Here is a 17,470-nt window from a genome sequence, read left to right as displayed (position 1 = left end):
TGTGGTTGGGAACAGATGGGGTGTGCCACGTCAGGCCGGCGCTGAATAGAAGGATGAAGTGACAGTGGGGCGAACGTGGAGGAGATGATTATGTGCAGGGGGCGTCGAAAGAAGGCTGCTGCTCGCGAGCAGATAAGAAGTCTGGGCTCCATTCACGACACCCTACTGTAGACAGACGGGTGCTCCAGGCAGGGTCAATTATGCTTTTCTCTAAAGGCACAGCAATCCTAGGAAAGAGATCACATCTTAAGAAAGCGAGGGGATGGGGAGGGAAAAGGGGATAGGAGGGAGAAATCACTTCAGCATGCTCCATTGTCTCCATGTAAATACACCCTGATCAAGATTCCACTAGCACTCTGCTAGCAACAGGCACAATCCAGCTAAAAGACGGAAAACAAGGAGTTCGAGGGGGAGTTGAAACAGGAAAAATGGAGCTCTGTTAGGGAAACCACAAAGAAGTGAATGCCACACTTCTTACATCTACAATCCATCCTTTCACTAAAAGAAACGTTTGATGAACGTTACACCACATGTATCTCTCAAACATGTCAGTAGATGTCTGTAGTACAAAACAAGTGATCTTCAAAAGGACACTCTTTATGAAACAGGTGCTGGCACACTGCGGCATAATTTCCAAACTTCTGAGAGCTAGGTTCTGGGAACCAATTTGACTTTTTTTTACGGTTTCTCTGCCAGTTTCTTCACACCCCTCCCCCATGAGGTCAGCCTGTAGTCCCTCAGACTGGTCATCCATCTCACATTGAAACCATGAACCCAGCACATTCCTTCTGCCACCCCGAGAACAAAAAGCCGAAGAGGGAATGAGGGACAGAAGGAAAACAAGAGAAAACAGAAACCACAGCAATTCATAAGGTGCTAAAATTCCTTAGAAGTCCAAGTATACAGAGTCTTAACTAGCGATGCACCGATATTAAAAATTCTGACAGATAAATGGTTGACATTGGAAGTGTACAGTATTTTGAATACACAAATTAAAAATTAAAGTCTGTCATTTTAAACGCTACAGTTGAATTTTGACATGACTACATTATGACTTCTTTCAAAATATAGCATAAAGCATCATACCTTAAATCATGAGGTTTGTTGAATGAATGAATGAATGAATACCATGGATTTGCAAGGTAGAACTAGACCCAAATTAAATGAAAAAATAAAATAAAATAAAAAATACAAAATATTAGGCAAAGATGTTAGAATTGATCTGTCAGCTGAATTGAATGAAAAATGTAGTCAGTCGAGGACAAGAGCAAATTCCACTCTCTCTCAGGTGGGCTGCTACTTTGGGAAATAAGCATTAAACAATGGACGCATTCCCTCGCCTGTCCTGGATCTGACCTGCACTCCAGCCACAATTTAAAAACTCTCAGAAAACACTTCAGCGTCCTTAACATGCACGTAGCCACACAAAAACGTTGATGTAAAAGATAGCATTGGTCTGGACAAGCTCTATCCACCTCACCTAAAGCCCAGAGGGGAAGTAGGAGAATTCCACAGAAATTCCAGTTGGACCTCCACTTACCAAACACTTCACAAAATCATACTTAACAGCTCGTTTCACAGCTTTGCCTCACATAAATGCACAAATGCTTTCCTATCAGGCATGGCCTTTAAGCTTCATGTAAAATTATAAATATTTGAAAATGCAATATATGAAAGCATCCTGTTTATTCATATGAGTCATATTTTAGCATACTCCAAATTGCATATTGTCAAATGCCACTTTTTAACACATTTCACCCCTTGAAGTTAATGAAATGACTCAGACCATTCAACACGTGAGTCAGCAAATGACTCGCCTTCTCCTACTCATCTCACTTTTCCCTCTGAGCTCATTCCAGTTGGTTTCATCTTTCTGCACAATTAAATTCTGATTCATGCATTTGCACCCCAGAGAAACAAAAACATTTATGAAGCTTCATTCTGGAAATAAGACTGAGCCAGCCGTTTTATACAGTGCCTGTATACTCAAATGACGCTTTAAAGCAATAGATCACCCCCCCAAAAAATGTTAATTCATGCCATTTCCATGAAATAACATATCAACTGTATCTTCTGTTTTTACTCATACAATGAAATTCAATACAATATTGACATTTGGATTTTACAAATTCTCCAAAATATGTATTTTTGTGTTTCACAAATAATTACAAATAATACAGTTTTGAATCTACTTGAAATTCAATTGCCTTCTTGAAATAATATTGACTACTAAATGCATATTTATGGTACTTTTAAGTCATTTTTGAAGCTTGAAACCTAATTGCATGGAAAAAAGTAAGTATGAAATTTAAAAGTCAAGGATTAGGAACAACATGAAGGTGAGTAAATGATGACAGAATGCAATTTTTTGGTTGAACTATCCCCTTAAAATTTAAAATGCCCCTATTATGGATTTTTGAAAATTACCTTTCATGCAGTGTGTAACACAGCTCTAAGTGAATGAAAACATCCTGCACAGTTTTAAATCTGAAAGTGCATCATAAAGTTATTGTCTCTCAAAAGAAAGAGTCGACTCTGAATCATTTTAACGAGTCGTTTTTAAAATGAATCACAAGCCGTTTCGTGTTGACATTAACATGAAACACTAGCATATTGCCCGGCCACTTGTTGTAGACGCAGACCTGGGAAAACTTGACCATCAGTAGATTTTCGCATAGGTCTGAATGAAAATGCAAATTCCTTCTTTGCCACTAGATGCTGCTTTTGGAGTAGTAAAATAGCTGTTTCCCCGGTAATGGCAGTACACAAAGCAGCACTGCTCACAAACATTGCTTTATCAGGCATTACAGGCATGATGAAATGGAAATTAAATCGACCAATCACCGCAGACTAGCGTCACGCAAAGGAGGGGTTTGGAAAAACGAATCATTGTGCGAATTGTTTGGCAGACAATGAAAGTGTTTTTTGACCTTGCATGCATGTCAACCCGTTGTTGGGGACTCCCAAAACCAAAATATAAACCTTTCATAACCCATAATAGGGGCACTTTAAGAGATAGTTCACCCAAAATGAAAATTCTGTCATTAATTACTCACCCTCATGTCGTCCCAAACCCTTCAGGCCTTCGTTCATCTTCAGAACACAAATAAAGAGATTTTTGATAAAATCCGAGAATTTTCTGACATTCCATAGAAAGCAATGGAACTACCACATTCAAGGCTCAGAAAGGTAGTAAGGACATCATTAAAATAGTCTATGTGACATCAGTGGATCAACGTAATATGAAGGTACGAGAATATTTTTTGTGTGCAAAGAAAACAAAAATAACAACTTTATTCAACAATTCTTCTTTCAACAATCTGTGTTCTGAAGATAAACGAAGGTCTTACAGGTTTGGAATGACATTAGGGTGAGTAATTAATGACAGAATTGTCAGAATTTTAAACTTAAACAGTGAACCACTGGTTTATGAGCATCTGCTGGTATGTTTTTAGAAAACTATTCCCTCAGGGTAGGCCACTGACACTTCACTTTCACACTTCAGATGTAGTTCAAACCGATAAGCTTTTAATCTGATTGAATCTGACGTGAAGAAACTCATTTCAGGAAAGACAATCGGAGTCATTGTTCTTGGCTGTCAACGTCTGGGCTTAAAATAATAAATAAATGTGCCGGTGAGTGTATGTGCTAGTTCTGTCTGTGTGTGGTTAGTGTGTACATACAAACACAGAGAGTCTGAGGGCCTCCCTGCTCTCTCTCTCAAGGGAAAAGACACAGAGCAAGCGAGAGATAAAGGAATATCCCACCTGTAGAAACCACTTCCTTCCAGCTGGCCAGATGGTGTGTGTGTGAGAGAAGCAGGGAAAGAAAACACTAGCCATGGGGAGCAGAGCAGAGCAAAGCAAAGGTCTCTGGCTGCTCTCACCATGACTTCAATCCCAGCGTGCATAACATGAGCCGAAAAACCACAGCAGAAGAGCTGGCCCCATTCCCTTGCTCCAGTTTCTCTGTCCCCTTACCCTTTATCCTCCTTTCCCATCCTCCTTCCCACTCTTTATCCTATATTCTCACTGCCATGTCAATCTAAACTGGGCTAATATGGCTTGAAGAGGAGAATGCGCTACATGGAACAATCATTGCTAAGAAATAGCATCTATTCAATAGGATAATTCTTAGACTAACTGGTCTAAGAAACTGGAAAATTTAGGCTGCTATCAGGATAACTAGACACAATCAGGATTATTTTAGGGTCATTTAAATATTGCTTTAACATCCATATGAAATGCAAATGCTTCGAGATCTCTGCACTCTTGTGGAATTGTTTTAATTAGAAACTAAACTAGAACTACAATGAGTCATAAAGCTAAACAAGTCATAACAGCTAAAGAAGCCTTTTTAAAGCAGATCAATTTATGTAAATAAAAAATATATATATTTGTTATATGTTTGTTTGTATGTTTGTTCATATTTATATTTATTAAAGTTTATATTTTATTAAAACTTTTTTATAAGAGAAACTTTACTGTGAAACAAACTAAAGCACTACAGCCAAAATATTAAAAAACAGAAATAAATAACAATAATAAGGAAATAAATAAAAATGAAGCAATAAATAAATAAACAAAAAAATTATAATTCCATGAAAGTAAATAAATCCATTAGATTTTACTTAAGAATTTATAACACGAGGGACAGTGAAACATTTAGCCGAATTTAAGTTTTTTAATTTTATCTATGTTCAAGTTATATTGTATTTTTGGTTAATGCATATTTTCCTTATTTTTTTCAAATAAACAAACAAATAAATGGCTGAGGGGTTGAAAAATAAGAATTGGAGACATCAGACAAAAGGGAAAATGCAAGGAATTAAACTGATGAAACATTATGGATACACATTATTTTACTTTTGAATACATCATTATTTTTTACAGATGAATCGTTCACAGTAAAACATGGGAACATGTAGCCTAAAAAAAGCAGTCATTTCTGATTTCATGTTGTTGAGTAAAACCACATTTCCACAGCACCATTTCCTCTGTGTGATTGACAGTTCCCAAAACCCTGCCATTTATAACTGCCAAGCTGCAAACTATGAACAAGGGTGTTACAATAAGCAAATTATTTATTTCAAAGGCCAAAACTTCTTTACAAGACCTGTCTTACTTGAAGCGTGCAGCATTCCAGCATGCTCAGCTCCATAATGACAGAGTAGTAATGAGGCCCTTTCTTTCCACATGGCCACTGGTTTACAGATACTGACAGCTCTGCACAGCAGGCTGCCATTCTCATGGGCATGTGTGAGAAAGCGAGTGGGAAAGCCAGAAGGACAGTGAGGAAGAAAGAGATGTGGATGTGAATGTCCCTAAAACTGTGTGTCAGAGTCTTAAATATCTGCTAGCAGTTGTGTGTGTGCGTAACCGAGATGCCCAGTGTCAGATATCTCTGTTTGCCTCTGAAAGCCAGCACTTCCTTGCAACTGTTAGCTAAAACAACAGGATTACCAGCCGACTTCATTTGAGCCAGACAGATATCTTGACTTAAGCGACCTTCAGCAGAGTACAGATGACCAGAACGCTCGAACAGGGTGGCACACTGCTTCACAACAAAGAGATCTGGAGCCTGGAGATTTTCACATATGCTCAGTCAAGGTGGCTAAATTTATGTTAAAAATACATAGAGGTCAATGACGACTAAAGTGAAAAATCTTTCAAGAGATTAACGTGCACAGTTCAAACTAATTTGTATTAAAGTCGGATCGCACATGTTTATGTAAAACATTGATACATTGATTTCAAGAAAAGTAATGTCATGTGGTGCAATCATCAAGTACTTATAAACAACATGAACCATTAATGCATGTGATTATAAAAAAATTAAATATAAATTTACCATTCGAAAGTTTGGAGTTGGTAAGATTTTTAATGTCTTTGAAAAGCATCTTGTGCTCACCAAGACTGCATTTATTTAATCAAAATATACAGTAAAAATTATAATATGAAATATTATTACAATTTTAATATATTTTAAAACATAATTTATTTCTGTAATGGCAAAGCTGAATTTCCAGCATCATTACTCCAGGCTTCAATGTCACATGATCCTTCAGAAATCATTCTAATATGCCGATTTGATGCTCAAGAAATATGTATTATTATTATCAATGTTGAAAACGATTAATATATATTTTTTACATTTTTATTTTTTAAAGTTGAAAATAACAGCATTTTTTAAAATATAAATAATTTGTAACATTTTTAATATCTCTACTATCACTTTTGATCAATTTAATGCAATATTGCTGAATAGAAGCATTCATTTCTTATTAACCCCAAACTTCTGAATAGTAGTGTATAATGAATTTTTAATTCATAATACTATTCAAATATTAATAGCCATTGATTTTTTTTCTAAGAAATAACACAAAAAAAGATTATGCCAGATTATATTTTCTTTTCTTCATTATGATATCACAACTGTTGCATCACCTGATCCCATTTTAATTTAACAACATACACAACATAGCAGACATAATATTATTCTATGCATGAATTAAAGGGATAGTTCACCCAAAAATGAAAATTCTGTCATCATTTACTCACCCTCAATTAGTTCCAAACCTGTTTGAATTTCTTTGTTCTGCCGAACACAAAGGAAGATATTCTGAAGAAAGTTTGTTCCAAGGCTTTGGGGCACCATTGACTTTCTTAGTAGAAGAAAAAAAAAAAACACTATGGAAGTCAATGGTGCCCCAAAGCCTTGGAACAAACTTTCTTCAGAATATCTTCCTTTGTGTTCAGCAGAACAAAGACATTCGTACAGGTCGAACTACTTGAGGTAGAGTAAATGATGGCAGAATTTTCATTGTTGGGTGAACTATCCCTTTAAATCTATTTGTAAAAATAAATAAAATGATTTAGACAAAAAAAAAAAAAAAGTCACTGACCCACATAAAAACCTAAATGTTTGGAGGAGATCTTAGATTACAGGATGTGTACACTGACATATCTACTCCCTCTCACGCTCCATGTTGGGTTTAATAAGTACATGTTTGAGTAGAGAATTAGGTCGGGTCTGCTGCACCTCAGCAGCAGGTCTCGGGTCTGCACCTGGTGGTTATTACACTGGCAGCTTTACAGGCCAGATTCCAGTGTAATTACAGGTATGCTCTACAGGGCTCTGTAATACGGAGGACTGTGGGAAAGCTAGGGGCTCATCTACCTCACTTTCCAAGAGCTACCATTTCACACGTATTAAACATTTTTCTTTAATGGTCAAACACATCAAAGTCATTCAGCTATGGATGGCCCTGATGTTGGGCAGATGATGAGAGGAACCCGTTATGAGAACCAAATGAGCTGAAAATAGAACAAGATGCTAGCAGCAGGAAACAATCTAGACGAGAATGACGAAGAGGAGGTAAAAGAGAACAGGAAAGGCTTGTATCCCAGCATCCCCATGGAAGTGACCATGCGATAACAAACAAAAAGACATTAACATCCTGTGATAGCCAAGTCTGGGATAACTTGAAGCCAGCTAATAGGACACAACAAAAACTAGAAAGGCTAAATTGTTATTAGAACTGTGGGGGTGTGTGGGGGGGGCATGCGGGAGGATCAGCTGTGGATTTAAGCAGCACAGGTTCCTCTGTGACCTTTCAAGTACACTTGGAAGGACAGAAAACCAGCAATGCAGCTCCAGTTTAATGATTTACCAATGCAAGGTCAGTGCAGGACAATTTCATGCTGATGCTGGCCCATATGAATGGATTCTTCCTTTTCAAGGAAGGCACACATTGCACGCACTCCATTAGCATGTGTTATTTGGGCTTTTGTGTGCTCTTTGTGCTTTACACCTTACAACTACTGACATTCCAGCAGGGGCAAACGAAACGGTACCGAACCCCCTCCGTCACGGTTACTTCACTCAGCAAACAAACTGTAAAAGTGGATTGTATAGCCCTGAGTGAACTCTTGACCACCATTTAGCTGGACAGGAGGTTGTCCTGTGTGCTATAGCTTCAAATTCTGATGGAAAATCAAGCTTAAACTGGAATCTCTAGCTGGGCCAGAATGGCAGATCTTGAATCAGCAACCAACCAGCTACCATCTTAAAAGAGTCAAACTAGATTTTGGAACATGGTGGTCCAAGACTATCTAACATCAGACAGCTAGTCAAATCTGGTCCAAAATTGTTAATAGCTAGTCTAAAATGGTTATATCCAGTTTGAAGCAGCTAATGATCAGCTAGCACCATCTATGGCCAACAAGAAATCAACTACAAGTGGATGTCCTCAAAACATCGAAAATTAAACAATTTGCTTGGTTTCTTTTGGGTGTTTTCTTTTTTTTTTATTTGTTTAATTTAAAAATATACTGAGTTTGAGAAATGACCAGGGTGTTGCAAAACAATAGGTGCGTTTCTATTACAAATATGCGCAAAACTTTTGCGATATTTTATAAATGTTGATTAAAAAAACTACTGTGAAATGACCTCATGCGACCATAAACTTTTTGCGATATATGGGAGTTTTTGCGATATTGGCATGTTTCCATTGGGCATATTTTCAATTCGCAATTTCAATTTGCTCAATTTGAAGGGTAATGGAAACACAGCTAATGTTTTCTTTTCAAAAATCTTAATTTGCCTATAGAAAATAATTTCAGAGAGACAATATCTGGTTCAACAAAATGTCTCATCCATGACAGTCCTGCTTTCATCTACCTACTGGAAGGCTTTTTTTCTTCCAAAAGTTTGACACCATGACCATTCAATTAGCAATGCGTTTTTCACACCGGCAAGCACAGAACTCATTTTCACTGGACCCTGACATTAAAGTCAAGCTTAAATAGGAATCATAGTCTGTAGCAGGTTCCAGTGTCTAATGAGAAAGGAATTTAAGTTTTCCTCAACCTCAGCACTTGCTTAAATTTCATTTAAACAGTGCTAATGCCTGAAATAAGAAGGTGAAGAAACTTTCTTTACTCTCTTGAGATCATAAGGTCATATAGAACGGTCAATTCAAACAAGTTTAACAACAATGTCCAATGACTAAACGTAACTAAATGATAACACGTCTCACTGGTGCCAGATGAATCTCTAGCTGTAACAGTGAATGGTGGTGGATTAGCCACATTAACCGCAGCAGCTGTCTATCGCTTCACATTTAGACCAGTCTGAAACGTTGCCACAGATCTCAAGGAATCCATAACATGTGAAGTCTCCCTATCCATTCTACCCATTGTGTTTGGAATGCGAGGGGTTTTCCAGTCTATGGCCCATCTAACTCCTGAGAACACAGTGACCAACTGAGTGTTTCCTCCTCACAACAAGCACTCAACCATGTTTCTAAAAAAGTATTAACAAACCTCTACCGCACAGGACAGAAGTAGAAGGTACAGACTCTTTACATTTCATTTAGTGATGGATGAGTAGATGTCAAACAACTGCCATTTTTTTTTTTTTTATTTACTCACTACCAAGATCTTAGGTTAAAAAAGACTCAAAATTAAATATTTTAAAATAAAGAAAGATTTTTGGAAGTAAAAAATGTGCAAAACTGCCTGGTAAAAAAACTATACTATACTATTACTATATTACTATAAATTTATGTAAATGTTACTTAAAAAAAATAATAATTAAAAAACACATCCTGTATACCTGTAGAGGTAACATGTCAAAAATATTACTTAACAGTCAATAAAAATGCAGTTGCCCCATTCTGACTCTATTTCCTTAAATCTAACAGATCTAACATTGAATTCCTCACATTTTCGAACTCTGCGTAATGAAATCAATCTGACTTTGAGACTGTCGACATGTGTTGCTTAAACAATGATGTCTGCTGAAGAGATTAAACCAGACACAGACTCAAACTTGGTGCCAAGACAAAGTATTGTCCTTTCTACAGGAAGAAGGAGAATTTAAAGTGAAAAGAGAGGTGAGCAGAGGGCTGCAAAACACTCTTATCCCTTTGTTTCACAGCTTTCTCATTCCCAAAGCTTAATTAGTATTCCGAGCAAGTGTGGAGGTTTCAGGGTTTAATTAAAATCTTAAAATGTAATAACTTGGGAAACTCTAACAGGTATAATTCTCAGTCTTCGGTCCCTCTTCCTTACTTGATTTATCTTTGCGCTGTCAGTTTCTCTAGCCTCTCAGTCAATCCATTTTCTAATCATGTTGCACAGAGAAAGTCCCAGTGACACAACATGCTGGAAATCATCCTAGCAAAAAACACCTTCCCATGACTACCCAGACAAAGAAGTGCTTGTGCACAGACAGATAAAATAAAGTGATGAGCCTATACAAGGCCTCAATGGAGACCAAAGTTCTCTTTGCATTTAAGAAAACTTCAAAGCTATAATTACAGACTAAATAACTTGAGAGAAAAATGAGATACTAATTCTGGCATCTACAAACCTTAATCCGCTTCCTGTTCAGACTAGTCATCTACACGCGTAGCTAGAATGGCTCTATTACAAACAGCCATTCGGTGACGCATCACAGCCATTTCCTATAGATCATCCGGCCCCTGGATACTTGTGTTATGGTGCCGACAGGCTTTCAGCTCCATTCACTGATGGCTGGTCTCCCAAATCTCATAAAACACATTTGGAAATCCCTGGGCTCAGGGAGATCAGCCTGAAATAACACAGGGGTGATTTTTTTAATAAAGCCCCTTTCTGAGAGGGCCCTTCTCCAATGATTCCAGACCATTAACAAGGGGTGGAGGAAGTCCTTCACCTCAATTATGCTCAATCTATTAATCATTACCTGCTCGGGGCTGAGTGCAGGAAGGCTGGCCTTCGTGCAATGTGGAATCAGAGGCATGCCAGGCCTCCTCCTTACACAAACAGCCAGAATAAAAGGGAAGTGTGCCCAAAGACCTGCTACTCTCATTCCCAAACCTGCCACACACACACACGCAATCCAGAGAATTAGAATGGATGACCTGCACTCATTATTAGACAGACCACCAGCACTGGACTCTCTGTCCTCAGGCTAAAGCTCAACTTGAACTGGGCCCCTTGAACCACGTTGCCCTCGTAACAGGCAGAAAACAGAGGGACAGTTCGGAGAAGTTACAAAAAGAAAAAGACAAGAAAATTGACAACGTTGCAGTTCATTAGCTACATTAACAGGCACCCAAATCTGTTTATAATATGACTGATAGTAATCAGACTAAAAACTCTTTATGTAAACACCTCAAATGATCCGGCTGATCAAATGAAATTTTAATTGGATTGAAAGGGATGGTGTAGAACTGAAATAATCTGATCAATAGAAAAATAAATGAAGCATGTAAACTTTCAGAATCTGAAACCACATTGGATTAATTCCAATTTAGAAAAATGAGTGCATGTAAACATATACAGTATATTGAAGCAAATTGAGGAGGGATTTGTTTGAGCATCCAGTGTTGATGTGAAATAAACACACTTAATAAAAATGACTGCAGGTAAGAGATTCTAACATAAGTTTATTAACATTAACCTATTCATAAATCAATCATTCTTTTGAACCATTTTTTTAGTGATTTGGTTTGTAAAGGGTGGATTTGGTTGTGAGATTATCATTGAAAATATAAATTATGAATTTGAATAATTAAACATTACTGTATCAATAATTTTGGGAACAAGAATGATAACAATGATTTTTGTAATAATATCAGTAATGAACTCAACATATGAAGCCACAATGCTTCATTTAATGACTATTGGAAACACTTTTGAGTAACACCTCAAAAGAATTTTAGAACAGGTTCGCTGCAAAGAACAGATTCACCAAAAGGAATCTGACTTCTCATTGCAACTATAAATCAAGCTTCTTCATGCTTTCACTCTCTTTGCTTACGTTTCATCACTTCTTCCTCAAGTTCAAAAGCTGCTGCAATGCTTAACACATGAAGCCATAACATTTTTCTAGATAAACATCTTTTGCTTTCCAGCTGTTCTTTTTCATAGTTAGTCTAGCTTAATTCACTCTATTCAGAGTTCAGAACTGCAAGGATCACAACGGTTTGAAACAGGACCACTTTGGTTTAAACGATTATCCTCCAGTCCAACACAAGCTTCCACTATTGTGTAGTTTAGCATTTAATTAATTAGCATCCACATACGCAAACAAAGTCATAGAAACACTAAAAAGCAGCATGTTCGCACGCACATTGATTTAACAAACAATGCCAGTATCTCTGCTTGCAGATTTCCAGATTCAACCACTGGAGTTGGTGAGGTTGCAACAGAAATATTTATTAACATAAAAAAAGAAAAAGTATATAAAAGCAACGAAAAATAAATACAATTTCTGTCTGACACAAGATGGTATAAAGCCAGACAGAACAAGTATCACAACTAATAAACAAATCCAAATAAACAACACAAAACCAATCGGAAGCAAACAAGCAATAACCACACCAACAAGGCCAAGGTTTTTATAGAGGGAAGAACAGGTGGACATCGTTCTCTTGGTGAGTCTCCTAGCCACTCCCACCAGCCGGCAATTGCAGGAAGAGTAGGAGACTCGTCACACTATCATAAGTGGTCAATATGACTTGTGGGCTATATTCCAAGATAGTTTGTGTGAGGAACTCAGAAGTCTCGCTTGACAGCATTCCCTAAACATTCTTCTAAACATCTCATTTCAAGTTCCACAGATGCATTTGGTGTATTTTTGTCAAATGAACGCATTAACCCAAGTGCTTTTTCACATAACAACACAAGTGGTCTGTTTCAGCAAAGAGCAAACGGGGTGGGAGTGAGAACTTGATGCCTCTAGGCCTCTCCTATAAGCGTTCCAGTCTACACTTGAATCAAGAATTTCTTGTTGCGCTCTCTTGTTACCACATTTCACCCTCCCAATCTTGTCATTATAAACAGTGCTTTCCCCCCCCTTAAGAAACCTTTGGCTTTGACGGCAGTATTCTAAACTTCAGCTAGGAATCTCTTCATTTCTCAGTGCTATCTAAACTGTCAGAGGTGAGGAGAGAGGAGAGGATACACTCAACAGGCTGGCAGGTACAATCTTGTTCTTTCTACCTCACACGCTCTTTTTTTGCTGTAGGTCTAATACTAAGCAGTGACAAAGGAGAGAAAAAATAAACTTCACTAAAAGGTCATGCTTTATTAAATAATTGATGGATAACATCAAATTCCCAAATCAGTTGAGCCAACACAAAACGAACACCATTAGGCACCATTCCAAGTCACTCAGCCTTCAGGGCAGTACTTTTTTTATTCAAGGCCTGGTTTATAGTGTACTTGTCTAACCATGTCAAAAGCAAGGTCAGAACCACTGTTTCTAAATGTTTTGAACACAGTCTCTGTTTATAGACTCAGAACTAGAATTCGCAAGCTGAGCACAGCTGTTTGCTATTTGTAGCATATACTTTAGCATCCTGTGTGCAAAACAAGATCCAATCCTATAACAATATAAAACGAATCACATTTGTTAAATGAAGCACATGGCCTCTCATTAGCCAGAGCAGTGTTTATTTTAGTGGCCTTACACATAGCTCTCCACGTGCGAATAAATTGCCCCCTCATCAAACCTTTTAAGATTTTAGCAGCCTCAAAAAAACAGTCTCTCCTCAGCAGTGGCTTGTGCCAAAAAGCACAGCACTAACAAGTAGAGAATGAAGAAAAAAAAAGAAAGAGAAAATGGACGTTTTGTGCCCTGAAGGAAAATTGTTCTGATTTGTGCTTGATTCTATCGAACACTAGAAACCAATGAGGGCTCGTGAGTCACCTGCCATGTAGTCTCAGTCTCATGTTGGACACAAATATGGCTGGTACGTGCTTCATATATCAAGGACCAATCAGTTTGGTTTACTTGAAGGTGTAGTTCACCAAAAAATACGAATTCTAAAAGAAACAGAAGCTCAACAGTTGTCACTCAACAGTGAGCTGGTCAATGTCCATGTGAATAAAAGCCTAAATTAAATCTGTGGTCTATGTCTACGAGCTTTTTGAAACCTTAAAATTTTGGTGTAATGGAATTTCAATGGAGGGACATAATTATGCATTAACACTAACCAGGAAGTAAACTGAATCTACTCAAAAAAATCTTCTCAAACAAAACTGTATATTTTATGATTTCAGAGTTATGTGTGCAAAATAATCAACACTTCATACTTTTTATTCAGATCACAGCATCTAAATACACTTCTGCTAAGTTTTAGAGTATTTTCAAAGAGTTTAACCAACACTTTAGTGTTGTTAATTGAATAAATGTAAACTACTTCAGATGTTTGTCCCTAAATGACACATTAAAACACCAAAAACCATGGTTTCAAACTTTTAAAAGTCAATCAAGCTATCTCTTCCTATTAAAGTGGTTGATTCTCAGCCAGAAAAAGCTGAAAACTGGACCAGAGTTGATGTCAATATTCAAAAGTCTAGACAATTCAACCTGCCAAACAGAGAGGATGTAGAGTGCCAATTTACAGAATCGATTAGACCTATAAGAGTGATGTTAGCTTCAAATGCTCTGTTGTATTCCAGACTAATGGGTATTTTCTCTGCTTGTACGGCTGCCAGCATTGTAGAACACTAAACAGGATTAAACTACAAACACTGCTGATTTACAAAATGGAAAAAGGAACTCACCATTTATAGTAGAAGGACAAACACTATTTCGCATTTCCATTAATAAGCCAAAAGCACTTTGAAAAGGCACAGAAGTTTGGACATCAGTCTGGCCTTCATTCATTCAACTGTTCTTTCCCACAGAGACGAACTTTGCTCTGATGGTCTGGCTTTGAGAAGGTGGAAATAAGCAGTGACTGCCATCATAATACAGATACAGGGGCCCTTGTGAGGGGACCTATAGCTTAAAGCTATGCGGTTATGTTTTAGTATCTCCACTCTAACTCTACAAATGATTTCCCTCAAGGAAAGGTAGAGGTTTGGACTTTCACTCAAGTTAGTCAAAGGCCCTGGAGGTGCTCAGTTAGCGAACAGACACACCCTCCTTCGAGAGCACTGACTGTCAGTGGCTGATTGCTAGTGACAGTGCACATGATATGCTTTGCTTTTAAGGCCCCGGGGCCCAAGAAATTCAATAAGTGTTGCCACCTAACAAAAAAGTTGAGAGAAGAACAAAAAAAAACTGGTAAAAAGTTTAATTAGGAACGCTATGATTTCTGTATTAATATAATGTAAATGGTTAATGTAATGTCACAAAATGCGAGCCGCTTCATTAGGTAGAATAAAGATGCAGTTAGAGCAGAAAACACCACCTGCTTTTGCAATAAGGACCTCCGTCACCACCACGGGAGCTTTCTAACTCTTAAATCTCTACACGGCCAGAAGATGTGAGTTACAGCTTTATGCTGAATCAGGAAAGTGTTTTTTTTACCTTCAACGCAGTGCTCCACCTCCTCCAAGTTACGGAGAGTAATCCTCATCAGGCTCGAGTTGAGCATCAATTCGTTCTTGTGGCTCGGCCATATGTACTCAGGGGACAGGTTGACAAAGAAAATGCGCGTATCTCCGGTGGCCACCTGATTGTCACAAATATGGGGGTCTCCGAAACCGCCGATCATCACCTTGTTTCCTCCGTCCAGCAGCACCTCTCCGTTCACCATGGTCTTGCCTTTTAGGTAACGCCATACCCTTACCTTCAGACAGGGGAAAGACAACATGAGATTAAGAAAACATAATTTCCTGCAGCTCAAGATCAATTTCTTGCACATTCCAAAGCAGCCACCTACTGCCAGCTGCATAAGACTCTGCAATCTAACTCTGCACTACACTTACAATGCGTTTCTGATTCATATATGCCTCAGTGGTGGTCCAAAAGCATGAGACCACATTGATAATATATTTTTTTTAAAACCTATGATGTAAAATGAATAGGAAAGATATGATTCTAAGCTATTCCTAGGTCACATATAAAATTTATGTAAATATGTGACTCTTGTGAACTGGTCAGATGTCAAATTGCTATGTTTATATTTGTAAATGTTTAAAATGCAAAACAAAAAAGAAAAAGAAAAAAGAAGCATTTTTCATTAGTATCAGACTTTACCGACTAAGCTTTGCAGTGTCATTTCTCTTCTATAACACAATGAAACGATGGTAGGAAGAGCTGCAATTTCAGATTACACTTCTTTTCACACATTTTATGTCCTAGTGATTAGTTTCTTCAAGACTTTGATATATGTGACCGCATTCAGTTACTTCTAACAAAGTATGCCCATGATTACATGATAATTGCAGATAATTGAACCCGAAGCACTAATAGAGCTTGAAAGGACATCAAGTCACTGCAAAGGCTGTTCAGGTTCCTTGTGTATGAAATATCAAATTACAGGTGGATCAAAGTGGGATTGTGGACATTTTTCATCAACTGAGCAAAACCAATGTCCACACATTACAAAAACCCATCAGAAAGAGATTTAAACAAGTCCTTTTATTTACAATTATATGCATTTTTATGTGGTTGCAGCTACTTGGTGTTCATGATTTATTAGACTCAAATCCCATTGCGTTGCCCATTTAAATATGCTGCGAGTTTCAGACCAGGACAACTCAAATACTGGGCTGGTAGCTTTTGTCTATGTCTAACAGGTGATGTACATTGCAACATAGTTGCACAGTAACCATTAAAGTATAAACTTAGACTTGTAATACAATGTGTTATGAAGTACAAATTGACCTTTTTTACTTTCACTTTGATGCATTTGAAGAGTGTCTGGTGCGCAAAGTCTTACCTTGCAGGAATAAGTGTTGTGCACCGGATCCATGTTCAAGATCTCCTCTACAGTCCCGGTTAAAACTATATTCGCCTCGTCTTCTCGTTTTTCCAGCTCCTTTTCTGAACAACTTCCATGACAACGCTTACCGAAAAGCACAAAAACAACAGCAAACGACCAAACGGGCCAATAAAACGCCTTTTTGCGAAAAGAGCCCATGGTCAAACCAAACGGATTAGAGAAAGTTAAGAACTCTCAATGCAAACGCCGGACGAGTTCTGCAGCAAGTTTGATGTGAATAATAATCCGACCGCGCGCTGCTCTCTGTCTTCTTCAAACTTCACTGCGATCTGCGCTCATATCTGCGCTGAGTGAACGCGCGAGCATCAGCCGGCAGACAGAGAAGAATAGTGAGAGGAACGAGGAATGCCTCTGCTCACCCCCCTCGTGCGCACACTCGCTGTCCTTTCAGAATGACGCGCCTTTCTCAGGGCATTTGCATGCAATCTGAATTGCTGATAAGAGCGACGGAGGGGTGATTTCAAGCGCACTGGAGAGAAGCGGGTGTAAAACGCCACCCTTTGGAGAGATTGTGCCAATTCGGACAAATGAACCGGTCCAGAGGATTACAGATAGAGTGAGAGAAAAAAAACGTTCAACTATTAATAATCTTTCATTTAGACTCGAACATACAGAGAAGTTCAGTTTGTAGTCTTAAAACCTCTAAAAGAATTAGCATTTTAAAGCCACTGGTTGGATTTTCACCAGATTTATGAGTTAGGCTAATCAAGATTTAATTCTGAGAATAATATTATT

The 17,470-nt window shown here is 38.0% G+C and overlaps 1 protein-coding gene across 2 annotated transcripts in view; it reads right to left on the bottom strand.

Annotated features, from left to right (window-relative positions):
• Nucleotides 1-17,027, bottom strand: part of LOC306860844 (agrin-like) — a 262,672-nt gene extending 245,645 nt beyond the window's left edge. For both annotated transcript variants that reach the window (XM_079402799.1, XM_079402800.1), the window contains exons 1-2: nt 16,673-17,027; nt 15,316-15,577 (exon numbers count right to left, since the gene is read on the bottom strand). In XM_079402799.1, coding sequence (XP_079258925.1) covers nt 15,316-15,577; nt 16,673-16,873 — 463 coding nt within the window. In that variant the 5' untranslated portion in view covers nt 16,874-17,027. The remainder of the gene's footprint in view (nt 1-15,315; nt 15,578-16,672) is intronic.
• Nucleotides 17,028-17,470: the final 443 nt, after the last annotated feature.

The sequence above is a fragment of the Barbus barbus genome (assembly GCF_936440315.1).
Source record: "Barbus barbus genome assembly, chromosome: 41".
In the NCBI taxonomy this organism is placed as follows: Eukaryota; Metazoa; Chordata; class Actinopteri; order Cypriniformes; family Cyprinidae; genus Barbus; species Barbus barbus.
This window is presented reverse-complemented; position numbering and strand designations above follow the sequence as displayed.